The sequence below is a fragment of the Chelon labrosus genome, assembly GCF_963514085.1.
Source record: "Chelon labrosus genome assembly, chromosome: 5".
Lineage (NCBI taxonomy): Eukaryota > Metazoa > Chordata > Actinopteri > Mugiliformes > Mugilidae > Chelon > Chelon labrosus.
The window spans coordinates 4,534,585-4,559,497 of record NC_140341.1 but is presented as its reverse complement, the minus strand read 5'-3'; the positions used below and the strand labels follow the sequence as shown (position 1 = coordinate 4,559,497).

At 43.3% G+C, this 24,913-nt stretch overlaps 3 protein-coding genes across 3 annotated transcripts; all 3 read left to right on the top strand.

Annotated features, from left to right (window-relative positions):
* Positions 1-5,458: 5,458 nt before the first annotated feature.
* On the top strand, positions 5,459-6,673 carry LOC311488758 (trace amine-associated receptor 13c-like; the record flags this gene model as incomplete). The annotated part of the gene is made up of 2 exons (XM_084545607.1): positions 5,459-5,631; positions 5,778-6,673. 2 exons carry the CDS (start codon positions 5,459-5,461, stop codon positions 6,586-6,588), a joined length of 984 nt encoding a protein of 327 aa, XP_084401733.1. The 3' UTR covers positions 6,589-6,673.
* Positions 6,674-11,083: 4,410 nt separating this feature from the next.
* Positions 11,084-12,099, top strand: LOC311488757 (trace amine-associated receptor 13c-like; the record flags this gene model as incomplete). Its single annotated transcript, XM_084545606.1, has 2 exons — positions 11,084-11,259; positions 11,469-12,099. The coding sequence occupies 2 exons, from the start codon at positions 11,084-11,086 to the stop codon at positions 12,097-12,099; spliced, it is 807 nt and encodes a 268-aa protein (XP_084401732.1).
* A 9,973-nt stretch (positions 12,100-22,072) lies between these two features.
* LOC311488630 (trace amine-associated receptor 13c-like) lies at positions 22,073-23,884 on the top strand (the record flags this gene model as incomplete). Its single annotated transcript, XM_084545446.1, has 2 exons — positions 22,073-22,248; positions 22,479-23,884. 2 exons carry the CDS (start codon positions 22,073-22,075, stop codon positions 23,290-23,292), a joined length of 990 nt encoding a protein of 329 aa, XP_084401572.1. The 3' UTR covers positions 23,293-23,884.
* Between the last annotated feature and the right edge of the window lie 1,029 nt (positions 23,885-24,913).

Genomic DNA, 24,913 nt, shown 5'->3' with positions numbered 1-24,913 from the left:
GCAGGGGGACTAGGGGAAAAATTACAATAATTTGAATTTTGCACTATTGGATTGTAACCAGATTGTAGGTAGAGCTTCAAAATGCATGAAGAAGAAACTGGAGCAAGAGACAACAAACTGATAGTAGGTATTTTATTAAAAACTGCATTTTAACTCAAACAAGCTGCTCATCAGCTGACCAAAAGTCATTTTTCCCCCTGGTCTTAAGATTCTGTTCAGGAGTATATTACTTCAACCTGATAGAAATCATCAAAAATAGAATTGTGGTTTTATTTTAACTACAACACAACAGTAGCACATCCAGTCTTACGTATATGTAGCTTAAAAGCTACAAATAATTAAAGATGTTCCGATATGAACTTGTTGCCAGCATTCACCACCAGGGGGCGAGCAGGAAGGACTGACTCACTGGTTGTTTTCGAAAAGGCAGATCTCATCAGGATCAAGAGATTAAACCGATAACTTTGAGACTGTGCACGGGAAGTTTGCACTGACAGTTGGTAACACACCTCCTCCCGTTCATGTCTGGTCTTGAAGATGTTTGCAGAGAGTTACGGGATACCGCTGCACCTTCTCTCTTTGCAGAGTCGAGGTAGAAACGTCTGACACAAACAAACACGCATGCAAAAGTACAGGTGAATCCAACTACCTTCTATATTGTGACTACTTCTAATCTGAATGCTTTAGTTGTATTTTACTGATGTTTTCCATTTCACAGTTCAAACACTAACTCTACGTATCATTACGCTCACTTTAAGCCAGATAGACGTGCTCGACAACAACGTTGGTGTAAGTTTGTTGCATGAAACACTGTGTGAGATTAATCCAATAAAGTCAGTTTTAGGTCACTTTATATCTCACACGGTGCAGAGAAAGAGGCCTTCAAACATTTATCTGTGCTTGGCTAACCTTGAGACGTCTATATCACCGACTACGCTTACATGGACAATATTTCTTCAACCTGAGTGAATCATTCTAATCAGAGATTCCAGTTTAACTGTTCACACGGATGCTAAATAAAATTATCTAATCAGATATACGTGTTTACGTGACTATAGAACTATAGAACTCTATGAAACTTCATGGTTTTGGCGCTTTGGAGTGTTAAATCTGGTGGAAATATAAGAGAAGACATTTTTTCTCAACCTCAACTTTATTGACAACATTAAACTGATTTAATAGAAAACAAATGACTCAAACTCAAATTCTTCACTATATCAAGAAGTAACGTATTGAAAGTCATGTGTAGATACGAAGACAAAACTGTATGTGAGGAATCAGGAGACCGGCTTTACATATAACACCAGCTAAATGGGTAAAAAGCATAATGATAGAGAGTGCAGAGGGTGTAGACTAAAGGACAATTTACGGTTTAAGTGTGTGTTTGTGTACTGAAGTGAGGAATTATGGGAATTCAAAGAAAGCTACGGCGATGATGCTATTTGTACATGGGTCAAATGCAAAAAGTTTGGCTTGAAGAAGAAATGAAACGACCAAAGCAGAGTTCACTATGGGCACAAACAAGAGACTGCAGCCCACTACAGCAGAAAGAAGTTCATTGTTCAGTTTTTTATGTTGCAGGGGCAAACCTAACAAGAAAAAGAGGGGGAAAAATACTGGAACATTTCCAGTTTGTGTAGTAAATCTATGATGCATACAAGCTTCTGATATTTAATAATATTATAAAAGTATAATAGTATTATTAGTTAATGTGAATTCTGTGTCGACTTAATGAGCACAAACAAAAACACATCTCTCCATAGATCTGATTAACTTTTTCTGTATGTCACTTCTTAAACGTGCCAGTGTTTCGTGGCCATTAGCAGCAACACGTCGGGTCCCTCGACGCTGTACCTGCTTCTCTGCAAGCCCCGCGTCCCGTCGCCCATTAGCCGCCGCTTAATGACGGTGCTCGGCCCCCCCCAGACGGGAAGGGCTGTTCACACCTGCACGGGTGAGTGTCAGGTGACGACATCTCAACCTCTCAGGTGTCGCTGGCAATCAAAGGTGTGAGAAAAACAAGCTCCGGCACAAACAGGCATTACTTCAACATGTGATGCAACCATTGCAGAAAAGTGATGTGTTCAAACTTTTAGTATTCGTTTGTTCGGGGTCAAATGTCTAATATATATTTTATGTAATTGAAAGGGATTAAATTTAGATGGATCTCACACATGTTCCACCTGACTATGCTGTTCCCTTCAGCTCTATGCAACATTTCATTCTGTTTTTTGTTTTTTCAGGCTATGACTCCGCTGCTAGTTGTGTCATTTTTGCCTGCAGCCATCTGTTTTTAGAGAAAAAGCAGCCAAAACAGCAGAAAGATATCATATTTATTTTCATATTTTACTAGGGCCCAAACACAGAACTGAAAGAAAGTACAATGGACTCTCATTCATCAGATGTCCAGAAACTGGACTCCCAATTAACTTGAATGTTTCTGTCCCCTGGTTGATTAACTAAAGACAGTTTTGTTTTTTTCTGTGTCACTTGCAATGAAAGCCTTTGAGAACAACATGTTTGCATGGACTTCAATACTCAAAAACAAAAACTAATTTCTCCATAGATCACATTAACTTTTACTGTATGCTACCTCTGAAATGTGTTTTGAGGCCAATAGTAGACCGACAACACGCAAACACACACAGATGAGTCCCACAAGAGTGAACTTGCTTCTTTGTGAACTGTCGCCCATTAGCCGCTAATGACGGCGCTGAACCCCTCCAGACAGGAAGGTTGTTCACACCTGCATGATTGAGTCAGATGATGACATCTCAACCTCTGGGGTGGTACTGCAATCAGAGGTCACAACTTTCTTTGTCCAGCTTTTACTATTTGTTTGATCAGAGTCAAAGATGTAATGTTTTATAGAATGGACAAGATTAAAATTAATATGAATCACTCGCACTTTTTCCTCCTGCTCTTCAGTTCCCCTCAGCTCTACGCTTCAAATCTTCAGGTTAGGTTAGGTCTTTTTAATGCTACATCCAATGGCAATACATTTTGATGATGGGGCAGCTCACGTTAGACATTTGTTTTACGAACTTAAGAGGTCTGGTAGGGTTAGGGTCAACCTCAGGACATATTGCAAGGGCAGGACAGCGGCATCAAGCTTGTGTGCACTACTTTGAAGAATGGGGACGTTATGGCAGGAGTTTTGTCCCCTCTCCATAGCAGCACTAAACAAAATACCCTGTAAATTGTGCCCAGGTCCTATCTATATAGGTATTTGTACATCAGTGTGTATATGCTGTGGATGTTCTCTGTATATACACTGATAAGCCACAACATTAAAACCACTGACAGGAGTAGCGGTGGAAAAAAGATCCGGGATCCGGCTCCTTGAACCGGCCACCAAAGAAGACTCAAGAATCATGAATCTAGACGTCTCTTGAACCGGCTCAGTTGAGTCCGACCGCATTTGATTGATATAGAATCAATAAACGGCACCATTCAAACATCTTACACAACAAGCAGGGACTCATGAGTAGCAAATCTGTAGCGGATTCGGTACTCATGAGTCCGATCCGCCACTCATGAGTCCCTGCTTAATCGAGAGCAGGGAATGAACAGCCATTCACTCAGTCGGCAGAGAAACAAAACTTTTCAGTGGCTATGTATCACAACTGATAAATGGCAATAACAGGTAATATACTTTATTAGGTGTTTACTATGCTTTATTATGTCTTGAGTGAATGTACTGGAAACACGTTCTTTCGCAATCGGGCCATATTGGCTCAAGTGACTCAAGTGACTCACAAAACCCGGCTCATATCGGTGAGTGACTCAGACTGATCCGAATCCCTCATAAGATCTGGGTTTTACACTACCAGACAGGAGAAGTGAATAACATTGACCATCTTGTGACAGTTCAGCGTTCTGCTGGGAAACTTTTGGACCTGGCATTCATTGGTGTGGATGTTACTTAGACATGTAGCACCCACTTAGACCAGACCAGGCACCCCCACCCCATAGCAATGACACTCCTTGATGGCAGCAGCCATCCCCAGCAGGATGCAGCCTGACACAGACACACACACAAAAACACTTTAGGAACAACTAAAAAAAAAACATGAAGAACAGCACAAGGTGTTGACCTGGCCTCCAAATTCACTAGATCCCAACTGATCAAGGCCCCTCCCCTCAAAGACCCCCCACTAACAACATTCTGTTGCCAGACACCACAGGACACCCTCAGAAGGCCCATGTCCATTCTCTGATGAGTCACCGCAAGGGAAACCTACACAATATTAGGAAGGTGGTCATAATGTTATGCCCGATCGGTGTAAGTTATATGCGAGGGCTAGGAAACACCACATTTCCTCAGATTGGATCATCAGGTAACAAGAGATCACTCCATTAGAAGAAGCACAGATCCCAGGGGGACTGACAGCCAGACTGACAGACAGACAGTTTTTCTCCAATGTGCATAAAGTTAGAGAGCACAACAATACCAGATAAACTTCCAAAATCAAACAGGAAGCAACTAACACCAATGTGGTGACAAGAGACCATGGAAGTTTAATTATGTTTAGTCTATTAAGTTTTGGTGATGTGAAGTAGACTGGTACCAAGGCAACCAGAGCAAGGAATGTTCATTACTGACCAACGGTAAGCTACAAATCAGAGGGTGACGGGCCTTCATTATGGGCGGCACAGTGGTGTGGTGGTTAGCACTGATGCCTCACAGCAAGAAGGTTCTGGCTTCTAATCCATGGGCCGACTGGGTCCTTTCTGTGTGGAGTTTGCATATTCTCCCTGTGTCTGCGTGGGTTCTCTCCAGGTACTCCGGCTTCCTCCCACCGTCCAAAGACATGCTGGTTAGGTTCATTGGTGATTCTAAATTGGCCGTAGGTGTGAATGTGAGTGTGAATGGTTGTCTGTCTGTCTGTGTTAGCCCTGAGATAGACTGTACCTCACATCTCATCCAGTGACAGCTGGGATAGGCGCTAGCCCCCCCGCAACCCTCCAGAGGACAAGTGGTTACAGAAAATGAATTAACCTTTATTATTCCATTAGATATTCCTCATTTGGTGTTTTTATTTTTTTATGATTGTGGCTGAAGGCACTGTCCAACATGATATTTGGTGTTTAAATGATCTGATCTCAGTGAAGGCCATGGCATGACTCACAACCCTAACCCTAACCCTAACCCTAGCCCTAGCCCTAGCCCTAACCCCTATGTTTGTGAAGCTTCCCCACCAACTTTTGCAAAGATTTCCATTTTGTTTGACAGCATATGCAGTCACATAAACAGACAGAGCATGCCTTGTAATATTAATATCAAATAGGTAGATGTTTCACGTAATGAAAATGGACAGTGAGTGGCCGAGAGAGCGTCGAGGGAGGGAGGAAGAACGTCACTGTTGGAGACGTAACGATAGGAGGGGAAGTATATACAGTATATAATCAGTGATACGAGAGAGAGTTCTGGTAAGAGAGCTACAGCTGTCCGATGATGGAGAGCCAGGACGGGACGGAGCTCTGCTTCCCTCAATTCCTCAATATGTCCTGCAGGAAGCCGACACTTCAGTGGTCTCAAACTGTGGTCATAAACATTGTGCTGCCTTTCGTATCTGCGCTCACTGTTGCTCTCAACCTGCTCGTCATCATCTCAGTCTCCCACTTCAGGCAGAGATAACTTTTAGTTTTTCAGTTTTATGAATGCGCTTTTTCCTGAGTTTATTTTGTGCCTTAAAACTAATATTGCTAACCTGCCTGGTGCCACTGTTTCCTTTTTGATGACTTTGTTTAACCATGCTTTTGTCTCCCTCCAGACAGCTCCACACCTCCAGCAACTTCTTCATCCTCTCTCTGTCTGTCTCAGACTTACTCGTGGGCCTCGTGTTCTTGCCCGGTGAAGTCCTCCGAACAGCCTGCTGGTTTCTTGGCGATGTGATGTGCTCTGTGTACAAGTGTGTCTCCGCCATCGCCGTCATTGCCTCAGTAGGAGACATGGTGCTCATATCCATCGACCGCTACGTGGCTATCTGTGACCCCATGCATTACTCCAGCAGAATCACAGTCACGAGAGCCAAACTCTGTATATTCATCTGCTGGCTTTACTCTGCCGCCTATAGCAACATATTTTTGAAGTACGACTTGTTTCAAGCAGACAGAAAGAACTCCTGCCACGGGCAATGTGTGATTTTTATTGACTACGTTTCTGGAACGGTTGACCTTGTTTTGACATTTATTATTCCCATCACAATCATTGTACTTCTGTACATGAGAGTGTTTATTGTGGCTGTGTCTCAGGCTCGTGCCATGCGCTCTCACATTAGAGTCGTCAAACTCCAGCAGACAGCGGCTGCAGTTCCTAAGAAGTCTGAGCTGAAAGCAGCCAGGACTCTTGGTGTTATTGTAGTTGTGTTTCTAATATGTTTCTGTCCATATTACTATGCTCCGCTCGCAGGGGATGCGTTGTATTCTCCGTCCGGATCTTTACTGATCTATCTCTTCTGTTTGAACCCCTGTTTGAACCCTGTTATCTATGCACTGTTTTACCCCTGGTTTAGAAAAGCCATTAAGCTCATTGTCACTCTGCAGATACTGAAGCCTGGCTCCAGTAAGGCTAACATACTGTAGAGAGACTGTGAAGTGACTGAGATGAGATCTGTCCTGTAAATACAGACACTGATTGATTCATTTAGTTTTGTCCTTTCAAACAGTATGTGATGATAACATAAATCATTTGTAACACTTGTATGTGTGTTGATGTATTATAGGTCAAGCCGTCGTTCAGTAATCAATATTTCATCACTTAAGGATGTTACTAATAATATCTATAGCTGAATTTATGAACACTGTCCATTTTTAATGATCATGTGCATCATGTAGTGGTTTAGGGCCTTGACACACCAAGCCGTCAGTCGGCCAATTTCCATTCTACCACCCTAGTTTGTTACAGTGTGTCCCGCACCTTTGGCCCTAGTCAGGCCCCACAGAACCGAATGGACTCACAATGACCTTTACTGTTTTTTGTCCACTGGATGATTAACTGAAGAAAGTTTTTGCGGTGTCACTTGCCATAAAAGCCTTTGGGAATGACATGTTGGTGTAGACTTCATGAGAGCAAATTGAGCTCAAAACTCATCTCTCCACAGACCACATTAACTACTGTATACGACCTCTGAAATCTGAATGTGTTTTGAGGCCATTAGTAGGCCGATAACACGCAAACACACACAGATGAGTCCCACAAGAGTGAACTTGCTTCTTTGTGAACTGTCGCCCATTAGCCGCTAATGACGGCGCTGAACCCCTCCAGACAGGAATGTTGTTCACACCTGCATGAATGAGTCAGATGATGACATCTCAACCTCTGGGGTGGTACTGCAATCAGAGGTCACAACTTTCTTTGTCCAACTTTTACTATTTGTTTGATCAGAGTCAAATATGTAATGTTTTATAGAATGGACAAGGTTAAAATTAATATGAATCACTCGCACTTTTATCTCCTGCGCTTCAATTCCCCTCCACACTTCTAATCTTCAGGTTAGGTTAGGTCTTTTTAATGCTACATCCAATGGCAATATATTTTGATGATGGGGCAGCTCACATTAGATATCTGTTGAATTTGAACTTAAGAGACCTGCTAGGGTCAGGGTCAGCCACAGCACATATTGCAAAGCCAGGACAGTGGCAGCGAGCTCTGCTTTGAAGAATCAAAATACAGAATCGAGGTAGCTCATCATCATCATCATCAGCAGCAGCAGCTGCAGCAGCATCATAGTATTCATAATGTTGTAGATGTTCTCTGTATATACACCGATCAGCCACAACATTAAAACCACTGACAGGAGAAGTAAATACAATTGGCCATCTTGTGACAATTCAGTGTTCTGCTGGGGATTGAAAGTATATGAAAATGAGATTAAGCGGAATAAAAGGTTAAATGGAGTAAGCTATTTAAAAGAAAAAAATGAATGAAAAAAAATTTCACTGTCGCTAGCCGCTAATGACGGCGCTAAACCCCTCCAGACAGGAAGGTTGTTCACACCTGCATGAATGAGTCAGATGATGACATCTCAACCTCTGGGGTGGTACTGCAATCAGAGGTCACAACTTTCTTTCTCCAACTTTTACTATTTGTTTGATCAGTGTCAAAGATGTAATGTTTTATAGAATGGACAAGATTAAAATTAATATGAATCACTCACACTTTTATCAATTCCCCTCAGCTCTACACTTCAAATCTTCAGGTTACGTTAGGTTTTTTTTAATGCTACATCCAATGGCCATACATTTTAATGATAATGATCATCATCATCATTATCAGCAGCAGCAGCAGCAGCATCATCATAATGTTATGGCAGGAATTTTGTCCCCTCTGCCATAGCAGTACTAAATAAAACACTTAACTGTGCGTAGGTGCCATCAATATGGATGTGTGCATAAATGTGTTTACGTTGTAGATGTTCTCTGTATACACACCGATCAGCCACAACATTAAAACCAGTGACAGGAGAAGTAAATACAACTGACCATCTTGTTACAATTCAGTGTTCTGCTGGGTATTGAAAGTATATGAAAATGAGATTAAAGGGAGTAAAAGGTTAAACTAAGTAAGCTATTTAAAAACATATGTGGTTTGAGTCTGGATTTAAAGGTTGTCTGAGAGTGGGAGAATGTTCCAAAGGCATAGGGCTGAGCGACTGAATGCTCTGAAACCCATGGTGGACAGTCAGGCAGTTGGAACAATAAGTTGGGTGGCCGAGGAGGATCTGAGAGTACGGAGAAGTTCAGACAGATATGATGGAGCTTGGTTGTGAAGGGTCTTGAAAGTAAGTAACAGGATCTTGTACTCAGCACGAGATGTTATAGGAAGTCAGTGGACCTGCTGAAGAACAGATTTTGGACCAGTTGAGGTTTATGGAGACATTTGGAGGGTAGACTAAAAAGATTACCGTAGTCAATGCGTGACCTGACAAGGGTGTGGACAAGTATGGCGACATGTATGATCCAACAAGGAGGACGTGCTGTTCATTTGTAGGAAGTTGCAGGAGAACCAGGATTTAATTTCAGTTAGATAGACTGCAAGGTGGAATAGTTGAGGTGGAATAGTTGAGGTTAGCTTTGTAGACAAGTAGAGTTGGGTGTCATCCGCATAGGAGTGAAAATGTACTTAATATTGCCAAGAGGAAGGAGGTAAATGATGACTAGTAGGGGAACCAGATCAAAGCCCTGGGGGACTCCTCTGGTGACGGGTGAGATCTGAAGTGTTTAAGCTGAACAAACTGTGATATGATTTGAACCATAAAAAAACGTCCTAGCCTACTGAAATTTACTGGTTGGGGCTCAGGGTTGACGGACTGGGCTAACGCATAGTGTATCTGGGTCAGTTGTGTTCTGGACAAACAGAGCAGTCCAACCATGCAAAAAAACAAAAACAAAAAACAATGTTAAAGTCAACACAAAAACAAAGACAAGGAAAAGTCAGAAAATAAAACTGAATTAAATGCCAAAGAATGGAGATTAGAGATTAGAGATAAAAATAAACTATATATATGTATGCATATACACTATATACATAGGAAGGATACATGATAAGGTGCAATAATATGGATGGAAAAGCACTGACATGAATGAGATTGAGTTACAGGTGAGTTGTTGTACAGCTGGACTGAGTATGGTATGAATGAAGTCCTACAGTGTTCACTGTGGGAGTGGGGCTGGATGAGTCTAAAGGGTCAAAGCAATGCAGGTTTGGATGGACAGAGGGAGCAACCACATCCCAGGAAGTATTTAGCTTCTTGTAGGGGTTGAACGACTTCCGATCTTTTAAAGTCGACTAATATGTGGTGAACAGCAACAACTGATCAACTAATACACCACAACAGAACTGAACATTTACACATGAGCTTATCAATACTGTGCACTGCAGATATGTTTAGCCTACATACTTTGGCACCATTAATAGCATTTAATAGTACTTCACAGCGTGATTTAAGATAATATAATGTGGCTGGGTATATCTTCGAAGTCTTTTCCGTGCATAACAGCTAAAGGTCTTCATCTGTAGTGAAGTATTTCCACACGCTTGATGAACCGCTGCTAACTTGCTACAACGACCCACTGGACTCCTCACACATCTTCTCGGAAGCATCCGTGATGTTATTGTCACGTGATCAGCGACTACTCGACTTCCTGCTTGAAACGTCATGGCACAGCAGTGAAGTCGACTAGTCAGTACAACCCCTAGCTTCTTGCACTCCCAGATCCTGGGTTAGGGGTGTATCTAAGAATTAAATCAAACTTTTGGTATTGACCAAAATGCAGAACATTGCAGACAAAGGATGTTGGGTCTCATTATTATGCATTATTATGCTTCATGCTGCAACCAGTTATGCTGTGTCACAGCATTATTTAGTCTCATCAAAACAGAGTATCACAGCTAATGTGGATTCAGTCGACCCAATTCAGTGTTGTTACTGAAATAGATCCAGAACGTCTGGGGAAGACCACTCTTGTGGTCGGCGAACCAATGTATCGTCGAGGAGTAGGAAGACGTGGGAGAAGACAAACTTTTTCCTCCTTCTAAGTCAGTGGTTCCCAAAGTGGGGGGTGCGCCCCCTAGGGGGGCCGCAGAGCCATTGCAGGGGGGGGGGGGGCGCGCAGGGCTCAGATTGAATTAGAGGGTGACAATTTTTCGGGACTCCTCAGAGTCACGGTATTCCCGCGGGAGTCCCGCAGTACGGGAGTCAATGTTGGTGTCTACTCGCTCCAAGCGTTTGTCTCCATCTGGTTTCTGAATTTGTCTAAGTAGAAACTGATTGCTCCTACATGCTAGCTTGGATGAACCTGTGGTAGTGCACGCTGCAGTTTCCACAGGCTCATCTTCCTTTCAACTGCATTTTCACCACCATGGTGCTCCTGGGTGGGAAACCAACTTTTCAGACAGTTCCAACTAACCTTTACTTATGATGGACAAAAGGGCAGGGCACGAAGGGAGAGAGAAAGAAGATGGACATAATTCTGCAGAGACTAAAACAGAGGAGGGGAGGGACGGTATAACGAGATAAATCAGCGATATGACAGTAGAGAGTTCTGGTGAGAGAGCTGCAGAAGCTACAGTTGTCTGATGATGGAGACCCAGGACGAAGTGGAGCTCTGTTTCGCACAACTCCTCAACACATCCTGCAGGAAGCCGACACTTCACTGGTCAGAAGCTGTGCTCCTGAACATTCTGCTGTTGACCATCTCTGTGATCACTGTGGCTCTCAACCTGCTGGTCATCATCTCAGTCTCCCACTTTAGGTAGAGATTCACTCTTCAAATCTACAGTTTATGTTTCAGAAATGTGCACACTTTGTTATTTGATATATATGATATGCATTATTCATGAACGTCTGCATGAACTAACTTTGACATACTTCTCTTAGTAACAATATCCCCTACTTTATAGGATCTGTAAATAACTTTTGACATGATTAATGTGTAATTGATTCTTTTCTGTCTCCTTCCAGGCAGCTCCATACACCCACTAACATCCTCCTCCTCTCTCTGGCTGTGTCAGACTTTCTCGTGGGCCTGCTGTTGATGCCGGTAGAAATCTTTAGAAAAACAGACTGCTGGGTATTTGGGGATGCCGTGTGTTCTCTTTACTCATTTCTGACCTGCAACATTGTCTCTGCCTCCATAGGAAACATGGTGCTCATATCAGCCGACCGTTACGTGGCTATTTGTAACCCTCTGCATTACCCCACAGTAGTCACTGTGACAAAAGTGAAGCTCTGTGTTTGTCTGTGTTGGGTTTGTTCTTGTTTCTACAGCAGTTTCTATACGAAGGATGTCCTGACTCAACCAGACAGGACCAAATCCTGCTACGGAGAGTGTGTGCTTGTTGTCGACTACTTCACAGGAAGCGTTGATGTTGTTTTATCCTTCATTGTTCCCATTACTGTCATCATAATTCTATATCTGAGAATATTTGTGGTGGCTGTGTCTCAGGCTCGTGCCATGCGCTCTCACGTTACAGCTGTCACAGTCCAGGTTTCAGTGACTCTAACAAGAAAGAAATCTGAGTTGAAAGCAGCCAGGACTCTTGGTGTTCTGGTGGCTGTATATTTGACGTGTTACTGCCCATATTACTTGTAGGAGCCATGAAGGTGTTTATTATTATTAGTATCATATATCATTGATTATTATGAGATGTTAAGTAATATGATTTAACAGTTTATTTGGGTTACTTGGGTTTTTATATTTTGTTACTTTTTTGTTGTTTATTTTCATATCACAGTAATTGGGGGCGGTAACATTTAGTTAATTTAAGACAGGTGCACGGGCGGAAGTAGTGAGAGAGAGAGAGAGAGGGTGAGTTACTGGGAGGCCGTATTTCTCGTTGACCGCTGTTTAAGTTTGTTTTCCCTGAGTTTGCTTTGAGTGCCCTGGATCCTTTTTCTTTTCTTCACTTTGAGCACGTTATGATTAAGTTGTACAATCCCACTTCTTCAATAAACCCGTCAAACGCATTCTTGGATCTCAGCGGATACTTTGTTTGTACAGCGCGTCAGACGATCAGCTAACACCCATACCTTAGCCTCTCAGCGACTGCTTTGCTTTTGGATACTAGTCGCTACATTTTGTCAACGAGAAACGGCATTGGGAAAGCAACTGCGGACATTTCAAGGATCAAATGGGAGAAAGGATCTTCGGAGATAAAGGAAGGAAGACTGCACTGACTTTCATTAGGCCATAGCCTCGGACGACGCACTCAAAAGCCAGGTAGGCTTGCTGGTGTTTATGCGCATTAAGCTGTACTCAGATTGGAAGGAATGCGGCACGCATAAGCTGTTGTTTGTCCATTGGGGACATTATTGGATTGAACACCGTTTGAGTTGGTCATCGATCGCTGGCATTGATTGTGTGGATTCGGTGCTGTAATATCTCCATGCTACGTTGAATCTCCGCTTTGTCTCTTCGAAATTGCCGCTGCTCTACTAATGTGCGTGACGTTTATGGATCTGTGGATGTGTTTGGATGCACTGTAGCCTACCTCCATACTCCGTTAAATCTCCGCTTTGTCTCTTTGAAATTGCCGCTGCTCTGCTAATGTGCGTAACGCTCTTTGTACTTGTTGAAGTTTCTGGATGCACATGTATTGAGAAGTAACTGGAAAAAGAAAGAAAATGAGTCAAAAGAGTGTTGTTTCAAATTCTGAAATGGAAAGTGGGAAAAGGCAATCTAAGCCCACAGCAAAGGCTTTGGCAAACAAAATCGAAGAGCTTCAAAATGAAAGAAGAAAGAGTGTGAATAAAATGAAAGGGTTCATACCACAAATTAAAACATTCATGAAAAATAAGGAAAATGTTTCACAAGTACAATCTCTTCTGGAGAGTTTAATTGATCAGTGTGGAAATGCCACCAAGTCACATGACATGCTGATTCCTTTACTCCCTGAGGAGCAACAGAAGATCCATAATGAATGGTTTTCTAGCATTAGGACCTATAGCAACACATTTCAAAGGTGTGTTGAGCAGTGGTTGATTGAGCCAGATGAATTGTTTCAAACTGATTCTGGTGAAATGAATGAACAGGTGCTTCCTCCAATATCCGATGAAACTCAACAACAGGCTGCCTCCATCATTGATGCAGAGGATCTGCAAGACAATGTAAAACCAAATGACAGTGTTTCAAATGTGGGAAGCAGGGTGTCCAAATCACGAAACTCTGCCACAGGAAGAGAGTCTGTTGCTTCCAGTATTTCTTCTGCACGTCTCAAAGCAGAGGCTGACTTGGCAGCTTTAAGGACAAGACAAAAAATATTAAAAGATATACATGAACTGGAAGAGGAGGAGGAACGGCTGCGTAAAAGGAAGGAGCAACTTAAATTGGATGAGGAAATTGCAGCAAACATGGCAAAACTGGATGTGCTCAAGTCTCGAAGCATCTTGAGTGAGAGAACCTCTGTATCAAAGCGCTCAGATGGAATGAACTCCTATCTGGCAAAAGGACAAAAATTGACCCTCAGTGCTAAAGCAAAGTCATTTGTACCACAAAGGTCACAACATGGAAACAACCATGCTTACCTGGATGCAGGAACAAGACCTAAGGAAAGAAATTCATCTCAGTTAATTCATTCACATAGATCCAACTTGTATGCAGTGAATCACAGTACTCTAGAAGGGATGCAAATGCAAGATGGAAATGCCTTAAATATTGGTCCAAATGAAGATCAAAGCAATATGTTTGGCATTATGAGCAAACAAAATGAGATAACATCACTGTTGGTGCAACAGCAGTGCCTTTCATCTTTGCCTAAGAGGGAGATACCAATCTTTGACGGTGATCCACTAAAATATCATGCGTTTGTGAAGGCCTTCGAGAACGGTGTGGAGAAGAACACTGCAAATCACAGTGACAGACTGTATTTCCTGGAGCAGCACACAAGGGGCCACCCTAAGGAATTGATCAGAAGTTGCCAGCATATGGAGTCTGAGAGAGGATATGCTAAAGCAAAAGTGTTGTTAAAGGAGCAGTTTGGAAATGAGCAGAGGATTTCATACGCATACATGGAAAAAGCTCTTTCATGGCCGTCAATCAAGAATGAAGATGCAAAAGCTCTTCGTGATTATAGCCTTTTTCTCAGAAGTTGCTGTAATGTTATGGAAGAGGTGCAATATATGCATGAACTGGATATACCTGCTAACATGCTAACCATCATAAAAAAGTTGCCCTACAAATTCCGAGACAAGTGGCGTTCCGCAGCCTGTGAACTACAGGATAGGCGCAGCCAGAGGGCTACATTCATTGACCTCACAACTTTCATAGAGAAGCAAGTACGGGTTCTAACTGACCCAGTGTTTGGAAACATACAGGACGCTCCATCATTGATGACTAATAGAGGAGCGAACAAGCCTAATCCACAAACTCGTTCTGGAATTAAGGGAACCAGCTTTGCCACCACTGTAGCTCCTGTGATCCACAAAACTCAGCCTGGAACTAAAGGAAAGGAGCATATGGAGTCTGCAAGGAGGACATGCATCTGTTGTGGAGAAGGACATGCTTTGGATTTGTGTCCACAGTTGGGGAAGAAGGCACAGAAAGAGAAGATAAGCTTCTTAAGAGAGAAGGGAGTCTGTTTTGGCTGTTTATGCATTGGACACATGAGCAAAGTTTGCAGAAAACGGATTTCCTGTGCAAAATGTGGTCTGAAACATCCAACTGTTCTTCACATTCCACAAAAAGAAAAGGACAAGGATCCGGACCAAGCTGAGAGGAAATCAGAGGTGTCCGTCAACAGCGCCCTGATGTCAAGTGGGCTTACAGGGGCTGGTGATCGCGACTGCAAACTTCCAATAGTTCCAGTGCAAGTTAAGTCCAAGAAGGGCAATACGATTGTCACCACCTATGCTTTCTTGGACCCAGGGAGTACGGCTGTGTTCTGTACAGAGGCTCTAAGGGAAAAACTTAATATTCCAGGAAAGAAGGTCCATATTCTCCTACGGACGATGGGCCAAGAGAAAGTGGTGAGCAGCCATGTGGTGCCAGGACTGGAAGTGGCTGGCTTGACTGGGGAGCATTTCTGTGAGCTGCCCAAGGCTTACACGCAAACACATATGCCTGTTCACAAGAGAAACATTCCAAAACAGGGTGATATTCAGAAATGGCCTTATTTGAAGCATGTTCACTTGCCTGAGATTGATGCAGGGATTGAGCTGTTAATTGGGACAAATGTCTCTAAAGCCTTGGAACCCTTGCAAGTGATTCGCAGTGTAGCAGATGGACCCTATGCAATCAGAACAATGCTGGGCTGGACGGTGAATGGGCCGCTGAGTGAAGACAGTGGCGGTGAGCAGCCAGAGTTAACCGTGAACAGAGTTTCAGTTGTAACTTTGGACGAACTTTGGCAGCAGCAGTTTAAGACAGACTTCCCTGAATGCAGCGTGGAGGAACAGCCTGGCATGTCAAGAGAGGAACAAAAGTTCATGGAGCTGGTTACAAGTTCAGCAAAACAGGTCAATGGTCATTATCAGATCAACCTGCCATTGAGGGATAAGGACGTTAGAATGCCAAATAATAGGAAAATCATTGAGCAGCGTGCCTTACATCTGAAGAAGAGGCTTCAGAAGGATTCCTCATTTCATGCTGACTATAAGGCCTTCATGGAAGATCTTGTTGTCAAAGGCTATGCTGAAAGGGTACCTGAAGAGGATTTGGAACGTAATGATGGCAGGGTTTGGTACATCCCGCATCAAGGCGTTTACCATCCTACGAAGAGGAAAATCAGGGTTGTTTTTGACTGTGGAGCAAGTTTCCAAGGAACATCACTTAATGCTCAACTCTTACAGGGCCCAGACCTCACAAGTTCACTGATTGGTGTGATGAGCAGGTTCAGGAAGGAACCAGTGGTCATCATGGCGGACGTGGAGGCGATGTTTCACCAGGTGAAGGTACCACCAGAGGATGCTGACTTCTTGAGATTCCTTTGGTGGCCTGCTGGAGACTTAAGTCAAGATCATGTGGACTTCAGGATGCTGGTGCATCTCTTTGGGGCAACATCCTCTCCCAGTTGTGCCAATTTTGCCCTCAGGAAATGCGCAGAGGACAATAAAGAACAATTCAGCGAGGAAGCAATGGATAAAGTCTTGCATAGCTTTTACGTGGATGACTGCCTGGTATCTGTGGCTTCAGAGGAGAAAGCTGTGTCTCTTTATCATGAGCTCATTGCAATCTGTGCTAAAGGTGGGTTTCGACTCACGAAGTGGATAAGCAACAGGCGTGATGTCTTAAATGCAATACCTGAAGAGCACAGAGCCAAAGACATGAAAATGTTGAATATGGACCAAGATTTGCCACCCATGGAGAGAGTGCTTGGTGTGGAGTGGTGCATTCAGTCTGATACTTTTAAGTTCAAGATTGTTGTTAAGGATAGACCACTCACTAGGAGAGGAATTCTCTCTATGGTTAGCTCCATCTATGACCCTCTTGGGATTGTGAGTCCTGTTGTCTTGTCTGCCAAGAAGATCTTAAGGGATCTGTGCAGGAGAGCGCTTGGCTGGGACGATGTCATACCCCAGACCGTGGCTCAGGAGTGGACAAGTTGGCTGGATGAACTCTGTCATTTGGAGAAATGTAACATCATGAGGAGTCTGAAACCGTCAGACTTTGGGGAAGTGACTACAGCGCAATTACATCATTTCTGTGATGCAAGCGAGGATGGCTATGGAGCAGTGACTTACCTGTTGTCACGAAATGCACAATCACAGGTGCACAGTGCTTTTGTCATGGGAAAGGCAAGGGTGGCACCATTGAAACCTGCTACCATCCCCAGAATGGAGCTCATCGCTGCCACCATGGCCAGTCGCATCGACATCTTGTGGAGAAAAGAGCTGCACATGCAACTTCAAGACTCTGTGTTTTGGACTGACAGCACTTCGGTGCTCAAATACATCAGGAATGAGACATCCAGGTTCAGAGTCTTTGTTGCCAACAGAGTCACAGAAATTCGCAAGGTTTCACAACCCTCTCAGTGGAGGTATGTTGGAACAGCAAGTAATCCAGCCGATGTCGCCTCCAGGGGTGTGAAAGGTGATGCATTTCTCAAGCATGCAACGTGGGTGTCAGGGCCTCGTTTTCTCCTTCAACCAGAGGATGAGTGGCCTGTCAACCCCGAGGATATTCATCGACTAACAGAAGATGACCCTGAGGTCAAGAAGGAAACCACAGTGAATGCTGTAGAGGCCAGTGAGGAGGCTGATGCAGTATCTCGCATGATCCACCACTTCAGCTCTTGGATTCGTCTGAGAAAGTCTGTAGCCTGGATCTTGAGATTCAAAACTTGGCTCTCATCTCTCTGTCAGAAGAGGAGACAGTTGAATATGACTCTTGCACAATCAGGATTGGATGAAGAACAACAGCGACGTTCATTGGAGAGGGATATGGAAACATTCAAGAGAAAGAGACTTTCAAGTTGCCTGTCTTTGGAGGAGTTGGAGAAATCGGAGTTGGAGATCATCAAGTTCAGCCAAAGGAGAAGGTTTCCAGAAGAATTCGCCATGCTGGAAAAAGGCATAAGTGTCAAGGCTCACAGTCACATCCACACACTCTGCCCACTATTGGAAGATGGGGTTCTGAGGGTTGGTGGCCGGCTCAGCAGGTCATCTATGCCAGCGGAAGCTAAGCATCCCATGATACTGGCAAAAGATTTGCATATCTCGACCCTTTTGCTGAGACACGTCCATCAAGAAGTGGGACATAGTGGGCGAAACCACATGTTGTCCAAGCTGCGTGAGAAATACTGGATCTTAGGAGCTAGTACAGCCATAAGGAGTGTTCTGTCAAAGTGTGTGAGCTGTCGACGTTTGAATGCTCAGCCAGTGTCTCAGCTAATGGCAGACTTACCATCTGAAAGGGTGACTCCAGATGAACCTCCATTTACTCGGGTAGGAGTAGACTACTTTGGACCTTTCGAGGTGAGGAGCAGAAGAAGTGTCGTGAAGAGGTATGGAGTAATTTTTACCTGCATGGCCATAAGAGCAATCCACATTGAAGTGGCACCTTCTCTCGACACCGATGCCTTCATAAATGCTCTCAGACGCTTTATAGCAAGACGTGGTCAAGTACGGGAATTGCGCTCAGATAATGGGACGAATTTCAGGGGAGCAGAACAAGAACTGAAAACATCAATTGAGCAGTGGAATCAGATGCAGATTAATGATGTCCTCCTTCAGAAAGGGATAAAATGGACTTTTAATCCCCCAGCTGGCAGCCATCATGGTGGTTCTTGGGAGAGGTTGATTCGATCAGTCCGCAAAGTCCTCAACTCCACCTTGAATGTGCAAAGTTTGGATGAAGAAGGACTTCACACCGTTCTCTGTGAAGTGGAAGCCATTATCAATAGCCGACCGATAACGAAAGCTTCCATGGATCCTCACGACCTGGAAGCATTGACACCTAATCACCTGCTGCTTTTGAAGTCATTACCATCTTTCCCACCAGGAGTTTTCCAGGAAGCTGACATGTACGCACGCAGGCGATGGAAGCAGGTCCAGTATATGTCAGACCTTTTCTGGAAGAGATGGGTTAAGGAGTACTTACCTCAATTGCAGGAGCGGCAGAGATGGTCAGGAGCGAAGCGAAACCTTGTTCCCGGAGATCTGGTGCTTATAGTGGACAGCACAGCGCCTCGTAATTCCTGGGTCGTAGGACGAGTTCTGCAAACCTTTCCGGACCGAAGGGGCTTTGTGCGTCAGGTGCGCATCAAGACCAAGAGTAGTTGCCTGAACCGGCTGCTACAGATGACAAGGCCTAGACCTCTGACTAGACATCTGACTTAACTTTGACGCTTGACTAATAGTGACTGTGGTGAACACAGATCACAGGGCTATGTGCTGGTAACCTCTGGCCCTACCGACTGACTTTTTTCAGGATCATGAAGACGGAAGAAGAAGAAGAATGTAATGTGATTATGTATTCTGTTTAGTTTAATTATTTCATGATTCCTATTGTGGGTAATTATTAGATAATAGCTTAATAATTAGGGGCTGGTGTGTAGGAGCCATGAAGGTGTTTATTATTATTAGTATCATATATCATTGATTATTATGAGATGTTAAGTAATATGATTTAACAGTTTATTTGGGTTACTTGGGTTTTTATATTTTGTTACTTTTTTGTTGTTTATTTTCATATCACAGTAATTGGGGGCGGTAACATTTAGTTAATTTAAGACAGGTGCACGGGCGGAAGTAGTGAGAGAGAGAGAGAGAGGGTGAGTTACTGGGAGGCCGTATTTCTCGTTGACCGCTGTTTAAGTTTGTTTTCCCTGAGTTTGCTTTGAGTGCCCTGGATCCTTTTTCTTTTCTTCACTTTGAGCACGTTATGATTAAGTTGTACAATCCCACTTCTTCAATAAACCCGTCAAACGCATTCTTGGATCTCAGCGGATACTTTGTTTGTACAGCGCGTCAGACGATCAGCTAACACCCATACCTTAGCCTCTCAGCGACTGCTTTGCTTTTGGATACTAGTCGCTACATTACTGTTACGCTCTATTTAAGGGGAATGTACTTAATACTACATATGCCTCTTTTCTGATTCTAATGTTTTATTTCAACTCTTGTTTAAACCCTGTGATTTATGCACTGTTTTACCCCTGGTTTAGAAACGCTGTTAAACTCATTGTCACGCTGCAGATACTGCAGCCTGGCTCCTGTGGGGCCAACATACTGTAGAGAGACTGAAACTGGTATTGATACTATTTCAGGCATTTTAATTTGAAGTAAAGACAAGACACACATGTAGCTCTGGATTAAGGTGTGTGTTTTTTTTTTTTCATGATCTACACAGTATGTACAGACATACACCAATCAGGCATAAAATTATGACCACCTTCCTATTATTGTGTAGGTCTCCCTTGTGCCTCCTCTGTGGATCATCCCACAGACATTTGATTAGTATGGAATCTAGTGAATTTGGAGGCCAGGTCAACACCTTCTGCTGTTCTTCATGTTTTTTTTTTTGTTTTTTTTTAGTTGTTCCTAAAATGTTTTTGTGTGTGTGTCTGTGTCAGGCTGCATCCTGCTGGGGATGGCTGCTGCCATCAAGGAGTGTCATTGCTATGGGGTGGGGGTGCCTGGTCTGGTCTAGGTGGGTGCTACATGTCTAAGTAACATCCACACCAATGAATGCCAGGTCCAAAAGTTTTCCCAGCAGAACATTGACCATCTTAATGCATCTTTAATGCTGTGACAGATGGATGAATGTATTTTATATAGATCTTTGTTAGATTTTCTATTTATCCTCTTGTTTTTTTTTTCTAATGTGCAGTGACTGTATCTTCATGTACCATGTTTTTGAATGACAATAAAAACCTTGACATAACCTTGAAAGAGGATCATTGATAGACTCCACTCCACTCAGCTGCAGCTACATTCAGACCATGATGGGCCCACTTCGCTTCAGCCCAGCAAATTCACACACCGTAGAATGTTTTTAAGGCTTTTTTAATCTTGTCCAGATCTGTATTGTTTTTAGAACGTGCCTTTAAGAAACTGTTTGTGCAGAACCCAGAGTCTGAAAGCTCTATAGAAGCACTAGGGTGACAATGAAATGAAAAAACTCCCTTTCAATTGGACAAAATCTTGAGCAGAACCCGACTAATACTGGGGCGGTCTATCTGTTTGAGGCCGGCCTGTTAGAGGTGGAAAAATAGAAAAAAAGAGAGCAGCTGTAGGAACGAGGCGAGACAAACATCTGTCATAAATACCTACAACTGATTAAAGGCTACATGCAGCATCTAATCATGATACAAACAAAAGTACAAGATATAACTGATGAATGTGACACGAGAGCTTGATAATGAATAAAAAAGAATGGATCAAGCTGGCACTCAAAATATTAATTATAGGAGGGCCTAGGGGATATAGAGTGCTCATAACGTTATTGTCATTGGGATAAACAAGAGGGAAGTTGCAGAAAAATCTTGACATCAATGGATACAATAGCAGTTCTATTACATGAGAGATTTTTCCTGATTTAATGTTTGAATGTAAGAGGTATCATAAAGAGGTGGGAGAATTATGCATTCAGGAGGAATGGATAACTACACTGCTCAAAAAAATTGAGGAACACTTTAGGAACACATCTAATCCCAATGGAAAAAAAGTCATGCTGGATATTTAGGTTTTGTAAAGCATCTTGTGACAGTTGGATTGTTATTGATGCTATAAAAACATGAATTGTATTGAATTGAACTAAAAGCAGAACCTTCCATCACTTTGTTCATTCTCTACGATCCCCCACCGACGACTGTCCAGGTTTCCTTCCCTTTGTAACAGTGTACAGTATGTAGCGACAAAACAAGAGCTTGTGTGCAGCTTGTAATAACATACGAGTATGCGGGTAGGAAGTTGGGTAAAGGTACACTGAAAGGAAATAAACTGAAAGACTAGGGAAAGATGTGTGAAAAAATGAAGGAGAAAGACTTTGGGAGATTGAGATGTTGTGGAGAGAGAAAGAGGATGGACAATTCTACAGAGAATAAATCAGAGGAGGATAGTATAACAAGATAAATCAGTGACACGACAGAGAGTTCTGGTCGGAGAGCTGCTGCTACTGCAGCTGTCTGATGATGGAGATCCAGGATGAAGTGGAGCTCTGTTTTCCACATCTCCTCAACGCATCCTGCAGGAAGCCGACACTTCACTGGTCAGAAGCTGTGCTCCTGAACATTCTGCTATCGTCCATCTCTGTGATCACTGTGGCTCTCAACCTGCTGGTCATCATCTCGGTGTCCCACTTCAGGCAGATATCCACTCCTCAAACCCACAGTTTATGTTTCAGAAATGTGCACACTATGTTATTTGATATATATGCATTATTCATGAATCTCTGAATGAATCATTTGATAAACATTTCTTAGTAACAATATTCCTTAGTTTATATAACCTAAGTTAAATCACACTGTAATAACTTTAACTGAAGATATTTTGACATGATTAATGTATAATTGATGCTTTTCTGTCTCCTTCCAGGCAGCTCCATACACCCACTAACATCCTCCTCCTCTCTCTGGCTGTGTCAGACTTTCTCGTGGGCCTGCTGTTGATGCCGGTAGAAATCTTTAGAAAATCGTCATGCTGGGTATTTGGGGATGCCATGTGTTGCCTTTACTGTTTTCTGACCAGCAACATTGTCTCTGCCTCGATAGGAAACATGGTGCTCATATCAGCCGACCGTTACGTGGCTATTTGTAACCCTCTGCATTACCCCACCGTAGTCAGCATGACAAAAGTGAAGCTCTGTGTTTGTCTGTGTTGGGTTTGTTCTTGTTTCTACAACAGTTACTTTATGAAGGATGCCCTGACTCAACCAGCCAGGACTAAATCCTGCTACGGAGAGTGTGTGCTTATCGTTGACTACATTACAGGAAGTGTTGATGTTGTTTTATCCTTCACTGTTCCCATTACTGTCATCATAATTCTATATCTGAGAATATTTGTGGTGGCTGTGTCTCAGGCTCGTGCCATGCGCTCTCATGTTACAGCTGTCACAGTCCAGGTTTCAGTGACTCTAACAAGAAAGAGATCTGAGTTGAAAGCAGCCAGGACTCTTGGTGTTCTTGTAGTTGTATTTCTGATATTTTACTGCCCTTATTACTTTTACGTTGCTTTTGAGGCTGTTCTCAGTACTACATTGGGATCTTTGGTAATCTTACTGGGTTATTTAAATTCTTGTCTAAACCCTCTGATCTATGCACTGTTTTACCCCTGGTTTAGAAACGCTGTTAAACTCATTGTCACGCTACAGATACTGCAGCCTGGCTCCAGTGGGGCCAACATACTGTAGAGAGACTGCGACTGAAACTGGTAGTGTTACTATTTCAGACATTTTAATTTGAACTAAAGACAAGACACAAATGCAACTCTTGTTTAACACGTTATTTTTTTCTCATCTACAGTATGTGCAAACATACACCAATCAGGCATAACATTATAACCACTTTCCTAATATTGTTAGTGGGGGCATTTGCGTCCTATGGGTTGAGGGGAGGGTCCTCTGTGGATCATCCCAGAGATACTTGATCAGTTTGGGACCTAGTGAATTTAGAGGCCAGGTCAACACCTTGTGCTGTTTTTCATGTTTTTTTTTTAGCTGTTCCTAAGAAAAATGAGAAACACTTTAGGAACGCATCTAATCCCAATGGAAAAAATCATGCTGGATATCTATACTGATATGTACTGGGTTATGTGTTAGGAATGAAAGGATGCCTTTGATGGAAATGAAAATTATCAAAATACAGTGAACTGAATTCAAAGACATCCTGAAAATCTATGTGAAAAAATGACTGTCCATTTGGCTTAAATTTCATTTCATCAGCTCAAAATGGTACTCAGTGGTTTGTATGGTCCCCTTGTGCTTGTATGCATGCCTGACAACATTGGGTGATGCTTCTAATGGGATGATGAATGGTGTCCTGGGGCATCTCCTTCCAGATCTGGACCAGGGCATCACTGAGCTCCTGGACAGTCTGAGGTGCAACCTGGCGGCGTGGGATGGACCAAAAGATCCCAGAGGTGTTAATATGGATGGGGGACAGCCAGTGGTATCAATACCTTCATCGTCCAGGAACTGCTGGCATACTCGTCACTGTCATTGACATTGCCGTGCACCAGGAGGAACTCAGGACACACTGCACCAGCATAGGGTCTGAGAGTGGGTACTAAGGATTTCATCCTGATACCTAATGGCAGTCAGGTTGCCGTTGCGTAGCCTGTAGGGTTCTATGCGTCCCTCCGTGGACATGCCTTCCAAATGTAGATCCAGACCACCACCACCAAACTGCTGAACAACGTTATAGGAAACATAATGTTCTCCGTGGCTTCTCCAGACCCTTTCACATCTATCACATATGCTCAGAGTGAACCTGCTCCCATCTGTAAAAAGCACAGAGCGCCAGTGGCGGACCTGCCAATACTGGTCTTCTGTGCAGTGAGCACAGGGTCAACTAGAGAAGGTCTGATCCTGGGGTCAACCTCATGAAGTCTGTTTCTGATTGTTTGGTCAGAGGAAAATTTACACCAGTGGCCTGCTAGAGGTCATTTTGTGGTTCTCTGGCAATCTCATCCTGTTCCTCTGTACACAAAGGAGCAGACACCGGTCCTTCTGAGGATCTGCAGGGTTGAGAAGATTCAATGGCCATGTCCAGCTCTCGTAGAGTCACTGACTGTCTCCTGGAATCTCCTCCATGTTCTTGAGACTGTGCTGGGAGAAACCGCAAAACTTCAGGCAATGGCACTAATTGATGTGCCATCCAGGAGGAGTTGGACTGCCTGTGCAACTTGTGTAGGGTCCAGGTATTGCCTCATGGTACCAGTAGTGACACTGACCCTAGCCAAATGAAAAACTAGTCAAAAATAGTCAGAAAAGATAAGGAGGGAAAATTATCAGTGGTCCCCACCTGTAAGAC